Below are 26,496 nucleotides of genomic sequence, written 5' to 3'. Positions count from 1 at the left end.
CCCAAAATCAGAAATCGCGTTGAAAGTCATTTCCATTATCCTTTTCACATCTATTCGTTGTCTTTTGTAAGTCATCGCTACCTGTCGGAGATTTTTGGAACTAATTTTTCCCGTCGACAAAAATTCCCGTGCTGACAATATTTACCAGAAGTGCAGCCTTTTTATGTACAACGTAGTCAACAACATACTTTCGAGACGTTTTCATTGGGATGTTGTTGGATTTGACGTACAGTGATACCTCGGTTTTCGTCGCTAATCCGTCCGAAAACATTCGGCGAAATCCGAAACCGACGGTAACCGAGGTATTACTGTACTATCGTTAGCTTTTGAATTTTTTCCTCGCAGGATATTTCCCCCTTCAAATAAGTACATTATTTGAGAGGTGCACTTTTGTTTTCCAGGTGCCTGATTTTTAAGTATTCAATTTTACACTCTTTCTTAGATGTTATATGATCACTTACCATTTGTGCTATGTCTAGAACTCTACTTGCAGGTACGATAATTCCATTTGTCTTCGAATCAGCTAAGTGACCGCACTCGAGTAAAACAAAAAGAAGGTGTAGGGTGAGAAGACCAATCGGAAGCACCGACGTTCGAGATCTTCTGCGGTTCTGCCGTCGTCGCGTGCGGATTAAAATTATGCCAGCTGGTGATGGTGACACCTTTCCTCGTGCTTTTTCGCGCACACAGTCTTGCTGGCAATGTTGCCAGCTGTATATCTAATCGCATTAAAAAACAAATTACAATATTCACATTCGTGACAGTCGTTAAACGTGAAATGTGTTGACACAATCTCATAATAAATGATTTTTCCAAATAATTTTTTCAAGCGCAGATTTAAATCCTTATTGGATTTATGGTATAAGACAACTAAATATATGTGCGATCTGTCGAGTGGAAGATGTTTCCCGAGAGTCCTGTTATGAGAATACAGTGAAAGGACTCTCGGGACTGATTTCTATTTAGGTAAAATCCGGGAAATCAACGCACCCAGCCATTGGCGAAGGGCAAGCCGGCGACCAAACTACCCGTTTAGTGATTTTATCCACTCGGCCACTGGTGGGCTCTTCCATGATTACGAAATTTTAAAATACTGTAGATGGAATTGGAATTATAACAGAGAATATCTACAACAGAAAATCCTATTATACGTAAGTTACAAATGCTCTAGAAATGCAGGGCTAATCAAAATTAGGTTGTATTATTTTAAATTAATTCTATACAGTAGATTGTGTAGCAGAAAATGCGAAAGTGCACATTTTCTGCGCAAAAATATGGCGTCTTTCACACAGAAACTTTGTCCGCGAAAACCGAGACTCGATATTCTCAAATGACGTCTCGAAAGAAACGGCTTTGGTTCGTTGTTTCCGAAATTCGTTATATCGAGGTCGACAATACGTGGTTAATTTGAAAGTATCAAATTTGTCGACTTAGTAGAAAACGTACTTTAGGTAAATTGCTGCTATTATTAAATAATAACAAACAATAGGTGGCTACGAGAAAAAACAATGAAGCAATTTCTGAACAAGATTTGATTTTTATTTACGAAAAGCAACAATTACTGTGCGTATCTTCGATTACATGTCATAAGAGAAAGCAATGAGGATTCAATCCAGATAACAATAATTAATATATAGCATTAATTATATTGCTTGTCAATAATATAGAACTAAACAATAAATCTTCCAAATTTCTTTCTTCCGCCTCTGTTATACAACAGACGTAACAACAGATGGAAACAATCGTTTTGTGTTAGATTTTTAAATCTTTACTAAGATAAATTGTTTTTTTACTAACATTAAACAGTTTAAAAATACTAATAGTAAAATACTTCTCCATGTTTTTTAGAAATACAATATATAAATTATTACAAATATGTACAGACCGATTGGGAATATAAAACTTTTTTCGTAACACGAGAACAGACAAAGATTTATTTTTAATAAGCATTTTTAATGGCAGTGATGATAAGAAAAAAAAATATGTATTCATGAAATGTAATGCGTAAGTCACAAAGTTTCTTGCATAAAATTCACTCGTAACGATGAATTATACCTGAGAATTATTTCGAATCGAATTTTAAGTAGTGTTAAGATTGTTTAAAGAAGGTTTTATGCAACCAACCACCTTTGGATTTCGTCGGTTTCGATTTAACTTCCGGCGAAGACGGGCAACTCTGAGGGTTCGCCAGAACTGGTTTCGATTCTTCGCTTTTGCTAATGTCTTTATCCAAATTTAAGAATAAAGATTGCCGGCACAACTTCGTAATGGATGCCAATTCCTTTTCTTTTTTGCTTTTTCTTAATTTAAAATTGAGGAAATTACCACCCGATTTACTAGATTTTGTGTCCGGTGAGGTGGGGGTGACGGGGGGAGAGATTTCGCTGGACGACGTCTGCTTTTCGGCAACCGATCTGCGAGCCAATCTGGATTCCTTACACGATTCGGCGCTCCTGCACAATACCAAATGAACGGAATCTGCGGATATTGCAGAATTTGTGGACAGACTGTCGTCGTCGATTTGACAATATTTACCAATTTTATCGTTGGCATTCTCGTGGCATTCGTTCCTCGAATTGCTCGGCAAAGCGTAATTGGAAGAGGAATTTTGTAAAATGAAATCTTCTTTGGCTTTTATTATCATCTCTGCTCTCGTGGAACCCGGACTCGCCGACGATCGTTGGCCGTCTCTAATTTCCAGACCGTCTTCGTTCTGTAATTTTGGTAGAAGATTTGATTTCTCCGCTTTGCTTTCCAGCGCTTTTTGATTATATTTCTCTATAAGAATTTTAACGTTGGGGGCTTGAAGTTTAGTATATCTGTACTTGGACGAGCATTCGGGTTGAGAAGAGGATTTCTTTAATACCTGATGTGTATTTTCGCAGATGATGGGGGTAGATGCATCGCGCGAGAAATCTCGTTTGAACTTCCTGGTGTTTCTCGATCTAATAACGGGACTTTCCGCTTTTATGGAGCTGCTTTTTTCCATTTCTTTCGTACTATTCACACAGATGTTCTCGTTGATGGTGCCGTGAGGATAATCCGAAGATTTGCTACGAAATATTAATCTCTCCTGGGGTATTTCGCTCAAATGATTAAAGTCACTCTGATTGGTTAACTTACGATTACAATGGGAATGATCCGGAACGTACTTCTCTGGTTTTTTATTATACAAAATGCGATTGTCGTCGCTTTCGGATGTGACGTTAACGTTAGTTCTACGAATGGGTTTTATGAGCAATGTCCTCTTTTGTCTAGAATTATTTTTTAGGAATTTCGACTTTTGTTTTTGAGTGAAATCGTCATTTTTAATGGGATATTCCAAAACCATTTTCTGAGTGGGATCTTCGTACATTAATTTCTTGGCCCCTTTTCCGTTTTTGAAAGTGATTTTATTGAAGCATTCTCTGTTAGGTCCGAAGCTCTCGAGGGACGAAGAAACGTTGAGTTTCTTGTGTGGAATCGGCAATTCTTGCGTGTTTTCTCCAGCCGGGTCCGAATTTTCGCCAAGTTTATAAATGCTGTCTGCCGAATATCTTCGTACTTTGATTTGATTAGGATCGGATTTATCGGTCGAAATTTCAAGCTGGATCTTACTATAACAATTGTCTTCGCTAGAAAACTGTGCAACTTCATTCTTTTCTCGATTCTATAAAATGTATATTCAAAATAATTATCTATTCTATATTATATTAGGCTATATTTTTGATTTTAAATTAAAATTTATTCGAAAGCATGGTGGCATTAGGGCTTTCTCGGATGCCCACTATAGTAGTTAAAATAATTAACCGACTTCTGACCACCCTTTATATCGGGCCTGGCCAACCCAAATTGTTTCGCGGGTCACTTTGATCACGCGTAACATTACGGTGGGCCACAATTTAGACAAACACGCTTTTAAAAAGTAAAACAAATAAAAAATAAATAAGATTTTATTGTTATACCAAGAGTTCGTACTCGCACTCGCGCATTATAACGATGACACACGCAAATTTTCATTTATTTAATTGTTTTGGTATACACATAACGGGAAACTAATAGATATATAACATCGCTTAGCGGGCCACACAATTTAACGCGACGGGCCGCGGGTTGGCCAGGCCCGCTTTATATAATATAACGAAATACAATTGATCTTTTAGTATGTATAATGCTTAACTTTCCGAATAATCACAATTTTATCACAACTAACACGAATGCGCGGGTGACTCAAACGTCTGTTAACCATTAGCTGTTCAAACATTTGCGAAGTAATAAATTACTCGAATAAGGAAGCGACCCAACGGTTAGCTGGCTTTTGGGCCATCCCGTATGCCGACAACAGAATAAATTACACGCAATATTACGTAAAGTGTAAATCGTAAAGGAATCCTACCGTATCGACCGAATCGAATGCAGAAAATCCATCTTGATCGTTTTTTAGGGTAGCATCTAGAAAGACGTCAAAACTGGTTAAATTTAATTACGAAACCGGTTATGCAAAAATGTATAATCTAACCTGGAGTTAAGGATAATTTTAAAAGTTCTTTATTAAGTTCGTGCACGGTGGTTGTCAGATTTGACGTTTCGAATCCCATTTTATTCCAATTCACGTAAGCTTCGGATGATTCTTTAAGTAATCTTTCTGGAAGTTGCTCTCTGGTTTCGTTTTCCTACAATTCAATAAAATTATTTCAGATTATTTTTAATTAAACCAGCAATAAAAACGCGTAAAGTATGGACTATTCTATTGTCGTAATTCGAGTGAACAAAAATTTCATTTTTGCGTTGTAAACAAAGCAGTAAATCGCGTGGCTTTTCTCTCGCGCTCAAACTTGTGTATAGATCTCATTACTGTCGTTCGAGATACTTTGGTTTAGTGCCACACTCGATTTAGCGTGAATTTCAGAAACTAGCAAACGGTGGCACTAAATCGAATCTTACCGTATACATATTACAGTATATATTCAGTACTACACAACGTAGTATTGTAATATAGTAAACTGTAGTACGTATACAAATAGTACGAAAAATTAATTGCAATATTACGTTTGTCGTTAGTATTTTAAATTTTTATTAGGATAAGACAACGCTATAACGGGGCAATCTGCCGAAAGGTGGTGCCTACCCCGAAAAACTGTCCCGTTTAGATGTGGGTTATGTGAAAAAATTAAAAACTTCGGCGCAGCCGGTGGTCGATCGGGTCCAAAACCGGGACCGACTTACCAGTGGTTTTAAGCACTCGACCACTGGACGTTGGTGGATTTTACGACGATACCGGATCACAAATGCAATAGGATGCTTTATTTTGCTTATAGACCGGTCCCGCCTACAATTTGGTTGACCGGATGGAATTATTGGTTCCACGCAATTAAATTAATCTGTATCTCGTGAAGAATGAATTTTTCTCGCCAGGCACCATCACATTACAGGTAATAGTATCGACTTTATTTATTAAGGGTGAGTCTAATCTGTATAATAACATCGTCGGTGTAGATAGAAATTGTGCAAAAGCACCAAACTGGCACGTGGTGGCAAAAGATCGGATCTCAACTCGGCTCTGTTCTATTAATGGGTGAATCTATTTATTGACAAATCATCTAGAAGACATCTTGGAAACAAATGCGAAACGTGTACGAGAAGATTCCACCGAAAAGTATTTCTTTTTGGCCCGTGTCACGAATTATCAATTTCTAAATTACTACCTTTAAGAGCAGAGAACCCCTAAAAGACACTTGATATTACACAGGGTACGTACTTTCTCCCACGGAAAAAGTCGTTCGCTAGACGAAAACGAACGTTTTTCGGCAAATTTCGCCCTTTTAGCGGCGGCCCTGGCAGCGCCTCCTTGCCATCTAACTCTGTGCAACTCCGTATGCAAACGCAGTGCAGAAACATCTCGATGCAACAATTCCCATCTTAAATGGCAAACTTGTCGGGTTCTTTCCGATAATACTTTTTCCAAGTTTTGAGTCTGTAAAAATATTTTTAGTAACGTAATAAGCTCATATACATAAATAGAGGAGGTCCAAAAGTCAGAAATCGGCAAAGTTTACAAAGTTTGTACCTAACAAAATACTCGAACGAATAAAAATTTAGTTTTTATCGACTTTTGAACCACCTGTGTTTCGAATGAAAATATAAATAAATATTATATAAAAGGACCTGTCTTAATAATTCTGCGGATAGTTGATGTAGACGATCGACATTATCCAAACGAAGAAGCTTTCTCGCTTTTTCTGTGTTTTGTACTTGAAAAATAAAAAAAAAAATGAAATTAATTCAAAGCAACTTGTGTATTGTTTTAGTTTTGAAATGGCGTAAATCGCTTACAAACTTAAACAGAAGTGAAAATTTTGCAAATTTCAAAACTTACAGTAAGTGTTGCTTTCGCAACACGAAGAAAACTTTTGTAATTCTTTCAATTTTCCGATGAGATCGACAGTCATTTGAGATTGCTGCTGATTGTGATATCTGAAACGTTCCTATCGAAAGATTTATTGAAATTTCTCATTCTCTTTCCGAAATATTTTGAATATAAATAAGGCTAAACTTTACCTCCAACGCTTCTCTATCGCATTTCAATTTTTCTCCGCACTTCTCCAATTCTTCTATCCTACTTTTTAATCTGTTTATCATTTTCAAACATCCCGGTAAGTCTCTCGGATTGCTCCTTGGTCCATGAACTTCCCACAGTTTTTCTTTATACTTATCTGCAAAAACTTGTTAGGATTTAGTAAATGTACCGAGTGGGTGAAGACCATCAACATTATTGGGGAGTCGGGATTGATGGAACGAGGCAACGCAACCCATAGGAGACTTGCCACGAGGGGACTTTCTACGATCGGGCCCCCATTTAAGTGTTATAAACGCGAAAAAACCAGGGAAACTCCAAACCGGCGGGTCGGCCGCGGAAAAACTGCGCACCGACTCGTTGGCGAGGGACGAACCCGCGATTAACTAGCAGTGTTCGATGGTTTTATCCACTGGGCCATTGTCGGGTACGATTACTATGAAATATGCAATTTGATTAAGAAAATAGAAATCGGTAGCATGGCGATCGTTACTTTTAGTTAATTTTTATGGATTTTACTGCAAATTTAGTTCAAAACGGTAAATTATATTTTCAAAAACTTTTCAAAGCTAAAGATTAGGCAAAAAGTATTTCATTAAATGGATAAAACGGATAATACGAGTCGATACTAACCTAAATCTTGTTGGTGTCTTCGATTCATCTCTTCCATCTTCTTATCTAAGTTAATCAATTTTCTTTCTAGATTTCTGCAAATGTCTTCTTTGCTTTTCAGCTGTTCCAGAAGAATCACGTTCTCTTCCAAAAGGCTATAATAATTATCGTCCGTCTGATTCCCCTGTTGATCTCCAGTCTTGTCCGTCAGACCTTCTTCCGAATCGCTGTCGATCAAATGCGTCACTTCCGGCGGAGAGTACGTTTTCGTAGGCAGATTTTCCATCGCGTCACTGGATTGGTACCTGGAAGACATTTCCTTTTGTTGTCCAAAATGAAACATGTCGGGTTCGGAGTTGGACCTGGAAGGTTGAGGAAGCTCGAAAGTTATGTCTTCGGGTTTTAAGGACGGAAGAGAGTTGGAAGAGTTGTGCGAAGGCTGTCCTACTTCTATAATGCTGCTTTCCGATTTGGACAAAGCCCGCTGGAGATTTAGACCCGTGTGCTTATCGCTTCCCGGCGTGGTTTTGAAACTGGCATCTAGTAAGGCTAGGGTAGACAGTTCGGGACCCACTCCCAATTTCGTTTCCCATTCGTATAGTTTTTTAGTGAAGGCATCGGATATGCCTTCGAATCGAAATTCTCCGGCGGAGGTTCGAACGAAAACTTCTTTTTTATTGGCCGCTCTGGCGTTTAAAACCGTGTCCCGTAGCCTTTCTAACCTAATGGCTCTCTCTTCGTACTTCTGCCTTTCTTTGGCCAGTCTCAACTTTTCCTTTTCGATCTTCTGCAATTCTTTCTCCAGCCAATTCAAGTCTTTCATTTTATGTTTCGGAGCCTTTTCTTGCCTTTCCCACTTCCCTTTTTCTTTATTGGATTTCCTGTTTTTCGTGGCAGATTCTTTTCGTTCGAATTTTGGGCTGGACGATTTGGGTCCGCTCGAGCGGATCTTCTCCCACTCCTTAATTTTTCGATTAAAGTCTTCGCTAAGGTTTCGTTGTAACTCTTCTACGGCATTGAAGTCGAATATGGGTGCGGAAGTGGAAGCCGATAATTTCGTGTGAGTGTTTTCTTCCGAATCGCAAGATCTACTCGCAGTTGCCTCCGAATATTGAGTTTCTGAAAATCATAAACATTATCGTTTTTATAAATAACCATCTCGTTAAATATTTCTTTGCTCCGACGATACCCCAGAGAGAAGCTTCGAGGTACCATCGGAGCTAAGTGGGGTGTGAAAGACTTACTTTTCAAATTTAAATAAATGCGCCGTATACACACCGAAGTAAGCCAGACAGGGTGGCGGTTGCGAAAATAGTTGGGAATCTATTAATATCCGACGATAAAAAGTTCTAGAATACCGTCGGCGTGGTTCAAAGAACGACTTTCGTCCGCGATTATCAATTCTTTTTTAATGCAACACAAAATAAATCATTACGTTTAATTATTTCTCTGCATGTAATGGATGAGGGTATGCGTAAGGATATTTAATTAGCCGAAGAAACGTAAGATATTTGTATCAATCGATAAGTATCCTCAATTACAATACAATTATTTATATACATTTGGATGGTACATAACTCAAAACTCGAAAAAATGTGTATAGTGTAGTATGGAATTTTTATATAGAGATCTCTAGAAATGTCAGCATGATTTATCCCGCTTACTGTCTAATTCTATTTAAATCATCAGTTGTAATTTCCGATCCAAATAAGAGTAAACGGATTCGAACACTTGTAAACTTACGTTGATAGGAGGGCGAAGAACTAGGAGTTCTCATTTCTTTGTACACATCAAACTCGGAGGTAGGTCGATCCGGATGAATAACTTCTTCACCCGAAGAGGAAAATAAATAGAGAGAATTCGGCTTCTTTCTCTGTTTTTGTTCGTTATCCGATTCTTCTTGATTGGAATTCTTAATTTCGCTGGATAAATTGGGCGAACTTTCCGTACTCTCGAAATACATTTTGTTGTAGAAAGCTTCGTCCTTGGGAAACTCTTCTAGGTTTTCCATGGAAACGTTGGACTCGTCCGTCTTCTTCGTTTCTTCTCTTTGCCTTCTTCTTAAACTGTCTTTCCTGCTCTGAATAATCGTCTTCACTCTTCCCCAAGGACTTTTGTGACTCTTTTTCAATTCCTTTTCGTATTTCGAAAACACCTGCTCCGGATCGATGTCTCTTTCCAGTGTCAGCGATTTTTGCCGTCGATCTGAATACAAAATTCCAAACCTTCGATAAATAATTTTTGCCTTAAAAATCTTAAATTATTAAAATAATTTCGGTTACCGGAAAGATTGGTTCTAAAACGGGGACTAGGAGTCTTCCTTCGTGTTACCTCCCGAGGTAATTCCAAAGACCGTTTGTCCGAGACGTAAACGGAGCGAGATTTCCATTTATCTGTATAAAATGAATAAAAATTAAGTCTAGATATTTTATTCGTAAGCATTTATAACTCGGGTGCTTCTACGGTTTACAATCGGGTCCGTAGTGTTTACGCCTTTCTAAAGAAATAATTTAGCTTAATGGATAAGGCAACGCCATACGTGGGCGATGTGCCAAGAGGGGATGCCACCCGAGAGGAATTTCTATGGGATACTGTTAGAAAATTGACGAAACCCCGGAAAACTGCACGTGGCCATTGGTAGTGACTGGTGATTTTATCCATTCTACCACCGGTGGGGCCTTTATAAGGAAGTGAATGTAAATTTAATATTTCATTTTTAAAATACAATCTTATGTGAAAATTCTAGAGGAAAAATAAAATTATCAACTTTGTCCTAAGTGGACTTACGTAATTCGTGTGATAGACTATCCGTAGACGAGGTAAAAATACTTTTTCTTTGTTAAAACATAACGAATATCTAAAAGGTGAATCCTTAAGAAGGAAAACAAAGACAATCGTATGACAACTGTACAAAAGTCAGTATCGGTACAACTAGAATTGCCTGTGATCAATTGCTGTTTTGGCTCGCTTTGACGCTTCGTCTTGCATTGACGTAAGGTCATTTCAACACGCCGAAACACTTCAAACCGTTTTTAGCAGGAATCTTTGCGCCATACATTACAATAAAGAATTTTTCTACGCGTTATAAATTATAGTATCCAAACTCCTGTACATACTTTCATAGCATTTCGATCCCGAGTAACTACATACGAACTTAGGGTCCAGACCGGAAGTCACGTGATTTCAATTCAAAGTTTTCTGGCGAACTGAGTTAGACAGATGACCGGTGTGTCTCGCTTGTTATCGGCAGAAATATGATGTACAGGAGCGAGACACCACTAAAATCCAGACCAGATATGGAAAGCTAAGGTCCGAAATCTCCCCAGTGATCACGTACGAACTTCCAGTCTAAAGCGAAAGTCACGTGATTTTTTTTAAATTAAAAGCGACGAGAGATTGCAGCCCGGCATTGTGACGATGTCGCAATAAATAATTGCACGCTTTATTTTTGACGCGTTGGTTATGGAAGCAACTAAGCGTAAGAGGAAGATTGTAGCATCGACGATTGGGATGAAAAAAGAACCAGAAGCGGTACGCGTGTGACGGATATAGCAACAAGTTTAAGATGCCGAAGTCGACAGTATACATAATTCTTAAGGAAGAAACAAAAGGGGCTAAAAGTGTGAACTAAAACCCCTACTGGTTGAGAGTTTTGGTTCACAGTTTCGGCTAAGAGGCAGGAGAGAGAAAACCTTAAAAGTACAGTAATTTGGTACGCTTCCCTTCCAATTACACAGCATTTGCCTGCTTTATTTATTGTTTTCACGTTTTCGATTTATTATTAGGGCATTTTTAATTGTATTATCTTTACTTTAAGATATGCGTATTTGAATAAGTTTAAGTTTATCGAAATGGATATCGCTTAGGATCTGGGAATGGATTAATTCTACTTTCCGTTATTTTTAACGGAAAAAACTAATTCGGTCTCTCGAAATGTATTAAATTCGAAGTACGAGACACCACTGTACGTTACAGGATTTTTGAAATAAATTTCTATGTATAATTTGTAGCGAAACTTTGCAGGTTTCCAGCACTTAATTAAACACAATTCGAAAATCATCCAATGCACGTCGAAGAAGCTATTACCGTATATTTTTTGAATGAAAAGCGCTCGTCTCCCTCAGAAAATATGAAAAACAAAATTTATAGAAAATATCGAAGCTCTTTTGAAAGTTAGGTACTGTATTATATTGATATTTAGTATAATTTGAAAAATTCACGTCTTACGATCGATAGAAGATAAAGGCTTAATAATATATTAAACGTAACACAAACAAATTTATCGGGTTTAATATCTTGGGCCCAATAACTTTCTGACTGTTACTAATATAAGCTATGTATAGTGTGTTTATATATACAGTACAGTAATCTAAGGGTGATTTTCTATTTGTACAAGTACGCGTTAGAGCTGGTGCAAAATGGACTTGCCTCTACTTGCATAATACATTACAGCTGGTAGCGAATATGCAGGGCCTCTAAAAGATCTCGAGAGGCCTGGGCCGCTTACTTTTACAAGTTCCAAATAATAATCACAGTGGTGATAATCGCATAACATAAATATTGGACCGAGCTAGTCAAGCTGGAGGCATAGTAAGGGGTAAGATTAAACAAATTCCAGCAAAACTTTGCACATAATTTCCGAGAGTGCCCCTCATAATCTGCGTAAATAAACAAAAATACATTGTAATCACCGTACATTCAGAATATTTATAACATTCCAAGAATACTATTTTCTTATTCGTTCTCCGTTTTAAAAACAAATTGGCATCCATTTAAAGGGCAGGTGCCACACCGCCGAGACCAACATATCAAAAAAGATCGAAAAGGCATAAAAATTCTCTGTCTTTAAATGAATCTCTTTATACGTTGCACAATTACAATTGTTTTTGTGAAAATGTAGAATAGGATCGGTCTTAAGTCCTATATCGTGGAACCCTATTGGGCTCTATTTCCAGGGCATCCTCACTAATGTTATTTATAACCTTAATACGGGTGTCCTAGGTTATAACAATTAGATTTCGATCAACATCTGTCCGAATCGACTATCACTAAATTAATGCCTACAGCTTTCAGAGAAAAATTTAAAATACCGTTACGAATACGAATCTAATTTGCTCGTTATATCCGTGATGTAAGCTCGTTATAGCCGTAAATACTTGCATAGAAATGCGTCTTAATTAAAAACAAAACGAAAACTTGCTGGCAATAACCTTAAATCGTTATAACCGGATTCGTTGCAGTGCCGTAACTAGGCAGGTGCAACGGGTGCATCCGCACAGGGCCCACTCGGAAGGGGACCCGAAATGTTGTTTTATCTTGTTTTATTATTTTCCAAAACCTAATTAATTAAGGGGCCTAACTGCAAATTCTCGCAGGGGGCACAGGAATGGCTAGTTACGGCACTGGTTCGACGTATCACGCAACACATCTAAAATCTTTTCTAATTGTTTGGCTGATAAATTTTTCGAATGTTCTTATGTTTTCACGAACGTTAAGAAACGATTAAGAAAAATGTTGAAATCAATTGTTTGATATTATTAAACCGACTGCATTTAAGTCTACAATTACAACCGCTTCAACTCGGTACGAAGTTATTTTATCGGAAATTTCTACGTACATACAAACAGTTAACGCATGAAGTCATTAAAAGCAATCAAATTATTTGATGGAATTTTTATTTAAAAATAATTCGTTGCTTAATTGAATTATAAGAAAGAAGACAATTTAAATTTATCGCTATAACATAAGAATAAACATGGAGCCAAAAACAGAAAAATGTCCTTGAGAAGTTGTAAACATGTTTCCTTTCACATCACGTCGGCATCTTTTGTAAATTGATGAAAAATTCTTTCGATTAATGGGCATTTCGATACTCTTCACTAACGTATCTTAAGTCGATAATGCAAGCTATGTAACTTCGCAGAGCTTTCCAAGCTTTACTATATTCTAGGTCATTAATTCCCCGGATGCAATAATTTTAGATGTAATTGGTTTTATTAGAATAATTGCACGCTCGAAATATAGTGGAAATGTTTCTAGATACGTACTATGTATGCACGATCAATTGCCATTGGATGCGTCTATGGTCAAGCACCTAAGTGAGCAAACCAATAACGTAATCCGTTTCGTACGAAATGGATTACGTTATTGGTTTGCTTACCTGTAATCGGGCCTCCCCATCGAGACGAACTGTGTTCTTAGATAAGCAATACCAAGAAACATTTAAGCGTAAACAACGAGAACGGAATCCTTCGGGACCATCGGTAAGAGGGTCTTCTGGAGAGGTTATACGGCACAATCCGACAAGATTACGCAAATTAACAAGCAATTCCCACGAAACCTATATATACCTTAAATAAGTTTACCTGATTTGAATATAGACCTAAGTTAATAAGAGTTGCTTAGCCTTCGTTATGTCTTTTACAGCGAACTTCTTTTATCATAGGTGAAAAATTCTATTATTGAAGAACGTCAAGATTTCTGAAAATAGGAAATTTCTAAACCATTCAGCCATTAACCACTCGAAGTTTTACAGCATTTTCGTGTTAGTTAGATAGTGGTTAAAGAATACTCCCACCTCCTATAGATAACTGTAATTTACCTTAAAACAAACACTCTCGAGAACAATGGCATGGGCATTGCAATATCCCCAATAGACAGCGAAGCCGAGAACAAATTCTCCTAATAAATTACAAAATTTAATGTTTAAATAACGTTACAGTAATGAAGTGTTGTAAATTTTATTGATCCAAAACGTTTAATGGAAAATAGAAAGTCTCGTTATTACGAATGTTTTCGTTTCCAGTTATTACGTGTTGAAATATTGTCATCGTGCAGCAAACCGAGTGTGTGAACCCGACTTAAATCACACAGAAGATAGTTTTCTGTAAATTTTGTCAGCTTTACATCGTATTAAAATATTCACACGACGTTTCTGCAACCGTTTCTTAATTGATCTGGAAGAACGCATTGAAGCATTACGGTTTTTAAAACATCCTATCGGGGCCACCAGTCTCGTGTCCATTTTGTTTCCATCGAATCAGACATTCTTTTAATATTTCCCGATACTCTTCGCATATTTGGCGACCCGACATAAATGCTAAATTTGTCACACCATTGAAACCAAATTCTCTTCGTGTCATTGTCGAACACTCACCTCGCTGTCTAATAAAAAAAACAATGCGGTTCCTTTGGTAGATCTTGCCAATAATCCGTCCATCTATCCATTTTTCTCAACATATCGTTAGTAATTCGTCTATCCACGACGCTGTTTATGTTACTACTGCTGTGTCGAGTTATATATTCGGGCATCACAAGTGATTTTCTTTGAATTTTCAATGGTGACATTGAAAACTTTAGTAATACTTCTTACAGACATTTTTGTTTCTTGGCTCTAACTTGCCTGTCTGTCTGTCATCTCCAGTTGAAGCATATTTAGGCCTGCCTGAATGCGCATTTTATTCATAGCAACAGATCTTTAGCAGATTTATATTCGAATTTTAATAGCCAAATACTGACTAATTCTTCAGTTGCAAATTGCTTTGCTTTTCGCATCCTGCTAGCGCGTATCAAAATATCTAATTTGCATATTTAAATATCCGAATATTACATTAAAAAGGCTAATATGTAATGCCATTTGAACATTGTAGCTATACCTCGAAATTGCCTAAACTTCTGAGACTTACTGTTGTGTTAGATCCAGATAAAGGAAATAACCATGCCTTTATCTACTTGCGTTTGTAAACAGGAGTAGAGGGGCGAAAATTTTTCCGTGTTGTTTCTTATATCCTTTATAGTTACGGTATAAAGTTAAAAGAATTGGTTAAGATCGAGTTTGTATTTCGAAAGGGAAGCCACGTGTGAGTGATCTGTCAACGAGAGAAGATTCCTCCCGGGAGGACTTTTATGGCCAACTAACATCTATTTAAGTATTCGACACGTGAAGAAATCCGGAAAACTCCACGTGGACGGCTTATTTGTCGACGCAAACCCGCCACAAACTACCATTCTTCAACGGTTTTATCCATTCGTTGGTTTTATCCATACCGATGGGCTTTCAAATAAAGATGGCATTGTGTCATATACTGTACGTATATCATCTGAAACCGTAACCTTACTATTCATTTTTATAATATTAAACAATTAGTTAATCAATTTTAGAGCTTTTTAATCGTTTAAGGAGTTTGTAGCTATCTCAATAATTCATTAATACGAAAAATGGCAAAATTTCATCTAACGAACAGCCCAAATAGTTATGAAAGCGATATACTACAACCACAAAACACAGACTTACCTCCTTTAGAAGTGTCGATGACGTTTTCTCGGAGATCTTCCATAGAAGAATGAATCATGGGAGAATAACTTCCCGAAACATAAAAATCTCCACTTAAGGAATCATCGTCGTACTTATTGAATTCTTCGGAATCCATAGGCACATCCAGCATGACGACTTGATCGTTAGCGATGAGATTTTCGTTCTTTTTATCGTTGCAGTATTCACTCACAATTCTCGGATAGGCATTCTTTTCGAATTTCAGAGCTTCTTTCACCTTCGACCATTTGGGAAGTATCCTCTTTGATTTGGAATCGCCGATGTCTTCGTGACCCACCGATTTGCTTCTTTCTCTAGTGCGACCCGCCTGCCTGCTGATGTTGACTTGGGTCTTGCTTTTGTGTACCATGTATCTTCTTTCCTTGCTCCTGGAAGAGGGTCTCTCCAACACTTCTTGGCTCTCCATGCAGATGTAATCCAACTGAACCGTCTTCTTGTCAGGCGCATCCAATCTTTCCGACAGGATATTTTCCGAACCGTATTGAGCAGTGTTAACTTCTTTGTGCATCTCGTGAAGAGACTTTAAATCTTCCAGGTACTGAATTCGCCTGTGAAGCTTCGAGTTGGCTTCCCTCAGTTCGCTTAACTGTTCCATTAATTTGCATAAATTATCCAAATGGTCCAAACCCACTTTGGTGCCGTTTCCCGATGCTTTAAGCGGGCTTTTTTTGATCTTTTTCGACCTGGAAGCTGCAACATTTTCGTATTCGGTAGGTAAAGACAATACGTATTCTATGAATTCTTTCTCCGAGTGTAGTACGTCATCTAAACTAGACACGGGATTTCTAACGTTGTCTTCCTTGTTATCCAATAAGAGTTCGGTCGACATACTTCGTTGCACCGCGCCCTTTGTTTCGCTTGTCGATTTTCCATTCTGATTTTCGAATTTTGAAGGCCACAAGAGGCTATCGTCATTGGCATCGCAAGTTTCATCGATAAATACGTCATCTTTGTCGAAGTCATTCGCAGCCATTTCCAAGCCCTCGTCCGATGGAAACTTATCAATGGCTTGATTTTCCATAATGAACACCTACTTTTATCTCTAGAAAAAGAAAAAAAACAATAATTTGTATGATTTGGCTAAGCTACGTAATTTTTTTTTTTTAAATTTAAAACATTAAAATGGAAAATGTCAGAGGAGGGGAAACTGGCGATTTCCATGCTGCACATGGCTTAATTAGTAAACAAAGTTTACACGCCTTCCATTGTGGGGGACCCGGAATCGAATCCGGGAGAGCCGTTCCTCGGAAATCTTTCATTGGCTGTCTTTCCAAGATATTTCGGGCCCCATCCCTCACTCGGCCACTCCAATTGTGAGCCTGGCCAAACCCTTGATGAGTATGAAAAAAAGGCCCTCTTAGCGCCCATAGAACGAAAAGTTAAAAATTATTTATATAAGCGTATATAAAGTAGCATAAATTTAATTTGAGGTTATTAGTTAAAAGAAACCGAGAGGAGGAACAACAAAAACAAATTAATCCAATTACATGTTTATAAAACGTTATTTTTCCGTAGATAAACGTCATAGAATTTAGCCAATCAAAATACACTACATACGATACAGAGAAAATATAAAAATTGCACGTGTCGGTTGGAGCTATAATAACGCTATGACGTTTGATGACGAATGGTGTTAGTATTTTTAATCCATTACGAGTTCGCGGATACTTCGCCATCTGTTGGTTGATAATTAAACTAATTCGCAAGTAAATGCGTTTTTGGACGTCGGGCCATTCAAAAAATCAAGTAAGGCCCTATTGAGGTTTCCGTTAAAAATTTATGTGCATTTTTTAAATAATAAAATTTGACGAAAGGTTACAAATTTTTCCAATACACGAGAAATAAAACGAATAGTATGTAACAAATGTTCTTTGTGACATCCGTAATTATGTCGTCCGGATCTAGTGAGCCCGCTGACCTTCTTAGAAGGTCGGGTCGGCGGGCCAACCACATAGAATTATGATAGGAAATGAGTGAAAGTGTGTCTGTTCGCTTTCTTCATAAAATTTCAGACCTTTTAAGCTTTAGGCCCTACTTAACAATATTCTAGCCTAATATTGTGTTATATGCAGATTCTAATCGTGGGATATTTTCAAGCCGTAGACAGAATATTAAGTGCAAGACGTTGTAATTAAGGAGGACCTAATTGATCAATTCCGCTGGATATCCTGTATATCATATGTCTTATGCCACGCTCGATATCCTACAAACAGGATATTAAAAGACACGTGTTTACAGAAAGAATATTATTAAAAATAGCCTACATTTAGCGTTATTATATCCATTTATAGCACACACACAATACTGTGTAACGTATTAGAATGAACACGGCAAAAATTGAATGACGAATCTCCCAGGACAATGGGTATTTGGGAGATTTCATGTGTATCGTTTACAAATATCAGATGACGTTATTAACATTGAATTTGTATACTGACCAAGGTCTACTTTAATTTCTATAAATAGATAGTTTTTAGTTCGAGAAACCAGAAACTAAAATTTATGATCTCATAATTCTCTTGTGTCATATTAAAGTATGGCATTTCAAATTGTTTTTATCTGCGCGTTATACATTTACTCTAATGCAATTTTTAAGCTAACTTCTTAATTTTCGTGATATTTATTTAGATTTGATCCACAAAACAATTAATAACTAGTAGGCCCTCTCGCGGGAAAGCCAGTACAACCATTTGTTGGGCCCTCACTTTTATGTAAACATCTGTTACAATACAATTTGAAAGTTGTTTTTCGCTATTTTTAATAATATAATGAGGCCTTAAAGAGGTAAGGCTCTAGCAATCCTCTCGAAAGGCCTCAACAAGTAACATTTGAGAAGTTAAGCGAACAAAATCATCGATTAATTTACTGTATTTATACATAGTGTAATATTTAAAAGTAGTGACCTCGTCTTAGTTACTCGACGTCACTATCGTCACTCTTCAGAGTATAGAAAAAATAAACATTTATACAATTAATAATTTACGTATTAAGTGTCATTATCGACCTTGGCTTAATCTAAATTGTAAATATTAAATAAATACGTTTCACAGTGGCATTTTTAAAATGAGATTTCAACTAGATTTATGTTCGTTTTCTCACAAGTTTTAAATATATGGTGGTTAAGTTAACCGAGTATTATCCCCGTCAATACGAATACGGAACAATGCCTTAGTGGAAACATAATAGAAGAAAATGTGGTCGTTTCCATAGGACAAATTTAGTCTGTGCAACGGTTAACCGACGTTCGGGCCACCCTTTATACGTCTTTTAATTTTAATTTAATGATGCCAATTAAACTCAATTAAAACGTAGAGTTCAACTCACTTTAATTGAGTTTAATTGGCAATTTTAGAAAATGTGATTTGTCAATTAGGAGCATCGAAGTATAAATTAATTTTTCCATGTTTTTTTCAGTTCAGAAGGGAGAACGAGATTCTAAATGCATTCTTGTGTCATTTCTTTGAACTTACATTCTTCCTTGTTATTATAATTCTTCGAATAGATTGGCAAGATAAACAGAATGCGATAAGAAGGAGTAATATCGGCCATTTTGAACAGGGATACTTTAAAGTCGACACGATTATCGACTTTAAAGTGTCCCTGTTCGAGATAGAAAAATTTCTGGCTATTTTCTTACAGGAAAAAGTATAATAATTTGTATAAGTTTGCTCGATTACCCATCCCACATCCCATTTCAGAGGTATCTCGCACGACGTCATACGCTATATGCAGGTTGCATAAAATGTATAAAGTGTACATAAGCTCGTTTACAATACAGTAGAAAAGAAAACGTACTGACTGGTATCGTTTTCTGTTTTGTTAAGTAGCATTAGAGACTACAAAAAGTTGCAAAGTTCTCCGATTTTGGAGTATTATGGAGAGGGAGGACCTTTATTAATTCATAAATTTTACTGTGTTACGAGTAAAAGACCACTGAGTATTAAAAAGTCCTCACTAAAGAGTAGTGTAGTGTTATACAAGATTTTAAAGTTATTGCTGTATTTACTAACTTCAGAGGTTACTATAAAGTTACCGATAGATTGTTTGTAGTAAGTGGAACAGATCTTTGCTATGTAAACATTTTTTTCAAAATGGCCGCCAGTGAAAGGTGATCGTTAACGTAACCGTCTCGACTGTTTTTCGAGGTGTACAATAACATTCAGTTTTTAAAATATAAATATTACTATTTTTAATAATTAAATAATAAATATATCTACTGGTTGGTCCGAAGATCAGTTAGCTGTGAGAAATTGTTCGAAGGATTTTAAAAAAGTAATTTAATTCGTGTATTTTAAACAAGATGTCATCTTTGTAAAACAGTGTATTTGAATAAGACAGTAATTAAGTCTTTAGTGATTCGGGCCAGCGTCTATATAAATTCTCTTCAATAAGTGTAGAAGAAAGCACTGAAAATCTTATAAAATTCGTTATTATTATTATAAAATATAATTAATAAAAGCAGTCAAACTTCCGAACAACAGACACTGGCCAGAACATAAAAAATGGCCGTTGTTAGCGATTCGACTGTAATTTATAAACTACGTTAATAGCAACATTAATAAAGACATTATTCTTCCATAAGAAAATGTTGATTGGAGTAACGTTAAAAATTTGCGTAACATAACGACTTCTGCCGACGTATATCGGGGTACATAAAAGCACTGTTTTCTACGCATCGATTCTCTGATTTGCTGATAGGCATCATAAACCACGAATGGCTCATTTACTATACGACATTTATGTAATTATAATGGTAATATTTTTACATAAAATACACTTAATAACCCCTTTACTAGTGTGACGCGTCACGTAAGGTCACATTTTCACTTCGAATTTTCTTGATACCGATTGTTTGATTGGTGCTGGAGGAACCTCAACTTTCTCCAACACCAATCAAACAATCTTTAAATTGAACCTCGGCACTCGGTTACCACTTATTTCCATTACAATTCGAGAATTTTCTTTTAATGTAAAATCCCATAATTTTCATAATTGTTTATTAATTGATCACTCTTACTGTCTAATCCGGCAGTTGTCTACACCCAAAAAATCATGTTTCATAAAATATCGATCAAATTATTACGTCGGGATAATAACTCGTTGCCACCTGATTCTTCCACGTTTTCCGTTCTAGTAATTGGAAAATTTGAGGAAATCAAATTGCCGTAAAGCATTTTTTTAATGTAAAAGAAGTAAAAATAATTTAGCTGTAAATTATTTTCCCTATTATTCCTCAGGAACATCATAAAAATCACTGGATAAGTACAGTTACAACCGAGAAATTGTTTATAAAAGATATGCACTCTTATGTCACCTTACCCTAGGCCTACTATAAAAAGCCAAGAAAATTGATATTTTCTGAATTTTTTACTATTTTTTTTCATAAAATTGTGCCATCAAGAGCGTCATGGAGAGCACTGGAGTGCTCAATGTGCCACTTTCCGTCCTCCCAGTTAATGGCACATTCTATCGAGTGTTTTAATTGATTGGAATATTCAATACGTAAGGCATATAGATCATTGAGGAAGATTCGTTACAATAGAGGAATGGAAAGAATTGAAATAGTACTTGTCTTTGTGATGGATCTGCCGCCATTTTCTTTACGCAAATGGCATAATTTCTTTAAATTTTAAGAGAAACCAAAATATTTATCATTTGAATTTGATGGAATCGGTATAAAATGCTATTTAGTTTTAATTTTTGCTGTAAAATTCAAAATTTTATCGAATATTTTGCTACTTTCGAGCCAATTCAATAGGCAGGAAGTCCAGAAAAACATTCAGTAGAAACTGATATCCGGTATTGGAAATTTAATGAATATTTCGATCTGCTGTAGATGCAAAGCGGACAATTCTAGTTTCAAAGGCCTCCTAGACAGCTAATTATATATTTAAAAATTGACAAAAGCATCTTAACTCGTGGAGGGACGAACCCGCGACTAGAAGATTAGGATCGTGAAGTAACGAATAGACTAACGGTTCTCAATCGGCGGTACACGTATTCCTAGGGGTACGTATACCATCGATTGAGCGTACCAGATTGGTGTACCAGCGATTGAGAACTGGTATAGGTGGTATAAGTCTTCGTACAAAAGGCCCAAGTGGTACACCAGTGGAAAAGGTCGAGAACCACCAATATAGACAATTCGTAAGATAAACACGGATAAACACGTAGGCTACTCGACCCAACAAATGGATACCAGATTAAGATTCGCCGAGGCCCTTCACCTCCAGAAAATAATAATAGATTTAAAAGCGCGGTGCCTTAAGTCGTGGCCTGGTAGAGCGAGAGTCAAAGTCACAGTTTATTTAAATCGCGCATAAATCCGGCCCCTCGAGAAACCCAAAAAATTTTCTATATTCCGGTTACATTCTTAGAATTATAGAATTAACTTTAGAATTTACGTTTAACCGAATTTACGACTCGTGACTTTCGCTAAATTTGCATATTTAAAAAAGAAAAAAAAAAAATTGCGAAACGAGACAAGAAGTGGAGAATCCTACCTGAAGAAGTCGTGGCAAAGAGAATTTCGAATATTATTCAAATAAGAAAACACGTGTAATCACATGCCACACGGCATTTACGACTAGATGTGCCAAGTGGGGCGTCTTCCTATTTCAGAACTATGAGAATCTCTCATGCTCTTTGCCTTCTCGCTAGATGCTGACGTCGTTCATTGGGTCAATGTTGTGCCAAGTTCTACTTTTCGCTTGCCCCAAATTTAAAAATTATCCACATAAATTTAACTTTTTAATATTATTTTCGGGTTCTTCGACTAAAAAACATTATCGAAATTACCTCGAAATCGAGTACAGTTTAAGATCCATCAACAATTGGCGCCGGCGCGCGCAATCTACGGATTCACACTACAAAGGGAGCGATTTATTGTTTTTTACAAATAAAAAAACACTAGAAAAAAATCAAAATTAACAACTAAAAATACGATTTCCTTCCGACCGGGGGCGGGAGGGAGCTTTCGACAACCAGAAATTTTATATATCAACAACTTTTGTGTGTCTTGTTCGCCTATTTTCTTTGCCAAAATTGTTATTTTTGGCCAGAAGAAAAGAATGAATGACGTCACACGGTTACCATGGAGACGATCCGAGAAGTATTTGTCGAATGACATTCCTCCGGGGGTAGCAAAACGGTATTTCAGGTAGCGAATTTGTAATTAAATTCAACCCCGCTTACACGTACAACGCTTAATTTAATTATACGTTTTAAAGTCGATATTTAATTTACGTACACTTTGTTTACACGGACGTCGCCAGACTTTCGTTGCCTTCTTTAAGTGCGAGCAACAAGAGCCTGGTGACGTCAACACGGTTAACCTTATCGTATGACATCAGTCATTGGAAATAAAAAAATTGTTACGAATCTACTCGGCCATTCAGGTCGAGCGGAATTATATCCCAGAGGAGAGAAGGAGAGAGGGAAAAAAAGGAAAATAAAACAGATGCAAAATATAAACTTTCTATATTAAGCCATACTCTTTAAACAAAGTTTATTTTGATAATTAACGGGTAATTTAATTTTCCGACGGGAAAAACACATTGAAAATAAGTAAATATTTTCCTAGAAAATTTAAATTGTTTCGCCGTTTTTTGATCTTTCGTTTAAAATTCGTAATTCTTAATTTAATGGGAGAAAATGATAAAGATAATAATAATACCGAGCAGAAAATCACGGATAAACGAGTATACAACTTAGCAAACGTTGTAAAAAACGAACTGTCGAGGCCCCCGAGGTCCTTCCCATCCACCCAATGTCCCACTATCTAACTTAAAACAGGAATTACAACGAAGATTTAGGCTGGTAGAGGCCCTACGTCACACAAGAGACCCTAGGCATCCATCAAACGGTAATAAATTTAAGTGTTAGGCCGTAGTCGTAGCCCGGTAGCGAAATGACCCTTTATACTTTATAAATGAACGGAAAGAAAAGGATAAACGATAAAATTTATATATAAATTAAAACTAGAACTGTTTTTCTCGAAATTTTTGTAAACGGTGATATAAAAAAACACTTCTTTATCTAGAACATCTGACGTAAATGATTTGTGTCAAACGATACGCCGACCGTCTAAATCGAGTTATTAAAAGTTATATAATGCATATTTATATAAAATATGTTTGTAATTATTTTATTTACTTTACATCGAACACGTGGAAAACGCACAGCGACTGAACTTTTACTTCCTGTTTAAATTAGAAATATTTAAGCACAGAAGGCGCGCGCACAGTTTTACACAATAAGCTATAAAAGAACTTTTGTTATCCGAATTTAGAAAAATGAAAGTTCCTGTCAGATTTATTAATTGATTATTTTAATTACATTTATAAATAATGAAATTTCGGCGAAATTAGAGACTAGTAATTCGATACTCTAAGCTCTAAAACAAATTAAAATATTATGAAACGAACATTTATAACGGGAGAAAATTCGTTGTTTGTATTATAGTTCGTTGCCACTTAAATTTTAATTGGTTTAGAATTTGAGAAGATAATTTATACTAAAATGTTCTACACTTCTACTCTTCACTGCTTCTATGCTCATCTCCACTTCTATGCACTTCTACACTCATTCGATGATATTCTATACCAAAAACTAGGATTAAAATATAGTGTGACCCAAAACTCCATTACTGTCTTATTTAAATGCTTAGCTACTTAAATACTTCCCGAAAACGAAAGCATTCTTGTTCGATCCACAAATTTCAACGCTTCGACAAATTAAACTTGGAAACAAAACACGATTAACTAGCTTTTGGACCACCCTATAGTCCTCTATCTTAAAATAAATTGTAATAATTTATCTCGCAAAAAATATTTAAATAAAATAAACTTTTACGACACAAACTAAACACGCAATCGAAACAGTAACAATCTTACAATTTATACACAATTATACGAATTACAATAATTAGGAATGATTAAATGTACGGTACATTTAGATTGTGTACAAACTTAGAGAAGACACGCGAAAAATGTCAAAAAATAACAATAAATGCACGAGGTAGAGACACAAAAAGAGCATAGTTATGCATAAATTTTAATTATTTTATGAGAAAATAGATTGAAAAGTTAAAATAATAAACGACAAAATCACGCCCTATTTAAAAAATTAGAAACGTAAGAACATCGCACTTCTATCACCTGGATTATACACAGGGTGGCCTATAAGCCAGTTAACTTCGGATTACCTCGCTGTGTTATTTGAGCATTTAAAATCATATTTTCTTCTCACATTTCAGACATTATTCTAAACTATTCGTTGTTAAAAGAACACGCGAACGAAACGTGGTTAACTGATGCCACTCTGTATGTTTTTAAGGCATTAAATATTAAATATTATCGCTCGTAACGTATCATTAATGTAAACTAATAGAAGAAACGCATAATAAACAGCATCCCGGCACCATTTCTTGCGCTTTTTTCTCTTCTCCGATTCAAAATGATGAACAGGAAAAATAAACACAGAACTGCGGGAACCGCGATTCAGTCCTACGAACGGCATTCGATGTGTTTACTTTAAATTAAAAAATAAATTCGGTGAATGATAGCCGTAAGTCTGTCTGATCGTAACTATAATCGGATCTACGGATACAGAGTGCAGAAGTAAACAATCGTCTGTTGAAAATGATCTTCGATTAACAAACGCTAAGTTATTGTTATCGATTACGCATTAATGATAATCAATTCCTTAATAAATTACAATAAAACCCTTCGAGTTGGATCGGCTAAATTGGACTCTGTAGAACAGGAGAAAGAACGTCTATGTAGTCTTCCTCTATGTAGACTTTCGAGTGAACTGGCAGGCATCTATAGAGTTTTCCTCCTCTCCTTCTCCTTGGGACACCCCCACTAAATTGGAAACATTTTAGTATCCAACTTAGAGGTGTTTTACCGTACTTCTTAACTTCAAACCGAATATGGATGCGACGAATATTCTCCTAATTAACCTTTGAAATTTTCAACATTCGTTCCGCAACACCCGGTAAGTCACAACACAGACTTTTATGAACGATGACCGGAAGACCGAGTGACGTTCGTAGGACGCAATGTTTTCAAATTCGTTAGCTACGTGCGCTTTCACGGATAAACGAATTAACGAAATTTCACCGTGGTCGGAGGATTTTCTAACCAAATAATAATAATTAATTTAAGTAATTTATTCGCCACTCGATCGGGAGTCTGCGGGCGCGAGTTATGTAATGTAAACAATAGCGAAATTAGGATGAAGCGAGAGAAAATAACCCTTTAAATATAACTTTTTAAATAGAAATTTAAAAGAAAACAGGGAAAACGCGATTTTAAGAAGCGGATTTTCCGCCCTTCTCGATTTACAAAACACGTTAAATCGAGGAAATGTAGCGAGGAAAACGAGTAAAATCCTACTAAAAAAAGGGGGTATTGTATCCGATAAACGGGTTGTAAACACTCACCCTTTGAAGACGGGTACTCAACAGTTGCGTATAACCAAGATCGTTCCCGCTCCAAGATCGAATCGAACGGAAGATCGGGAAAATATCCATGATCGATCAACAATACATCCAATACATTCCGAGATGGAGAATGTAATGTAACGAAGAAGGCGTCTTCTTACACATCGGTAACTACGTCGGAGGACAAGGAACCCACAAACACGAGCTCGGAGGAATATTTTTGGCACGACTATTTTTGAGTGTCTGGGATGTGCGCATAGCTCCCGCCTCATCTCGCACAATTTCTCTTTACATTCCGCTTTACTTTACTACTTTATCCACAAACTGTGAAACTAAGCTGTCGTCTACAGATTCTAGAGATTCTAGACAAATACGAAACTAAATCCTCCATCTTTTAATATTCTCTTTAAAATTTTAAATTAATATTTTCAATTTTTCCCTTAATTATCGTTTTTTTAATTAAAAATTCTACAGAAATTTCTGTGTAATTTTTATATCACGTAATAAATTTTCTGGAATTTTATGCATTCATTTTTATATTTAAAATGACTA

At 36.4% G+C, this 26,496-nt stretch overlaps 1 protein-coding gene across 1 annotated transcript; it reads right to left on the bottom strand.

Annotated features, from left to right (window-relative positions):
- Window positions 1-1,517: 1,517 nt before the first annotated feature.
- On the bottom strand, window positions 1,518-26,285 carry LOC136979407 (putative leucine-rich repeat-containing protein DDB_G0290503). Its single transcript, XM_067275355.1, has 12 exons — window positions 25,945-26,285; window positions 15,459-16,539; window positions 9,448-9,558; window positions 8,909-9,370; window positions 7,187-8,284; window positions 6,538-6,692; window positions 6,356-6,464; window positions 6,145-6,230; window positions 5,738-5,953; window positions 4,499-4,652; window positions 4,376-4,431; window positions 1,518-3,649 (listed from the first exon to the last, which is right to left on the bottom strand). Exons 2-12 carry the CDS (start codon window positions 16,516-16,518, stop codon window positions 2,090-2,092), a joined length of 5,067 nt encoding a protein of 1,688 aa, XP_067131456.1. The 5' UTR covers window positions 16,519-16,539; window positions 25,945-26,285; the 3' UTR covers window positions 1,518-2,089.
- Between the last annotated feature and the right edge of the window lie 211 nt (window positions 26,286-26,496).

The sequence above is a fragment of the Centruroides vittatus genome, unplaced genomic scaffold (genome assembly GCF_030686945.1).
Source record: "Centruroides vittatus isolate TY-2023 unplaced genomic scaffold, ASM3068694v2 contig_620, whole genome shotgun sequence".
Taxonomy (NCBI): Eukaryota; Metazoa; Arthropoda; class Arachnida; order Scorpiones; family Buthidae; genus Centruroides; species Centruroides vittatus.
The sequence above is the reverse complement of the archived record's forward strand: the minus strand, read 5'-3'. Positions and strand labels throughout refer to the sequence as shown.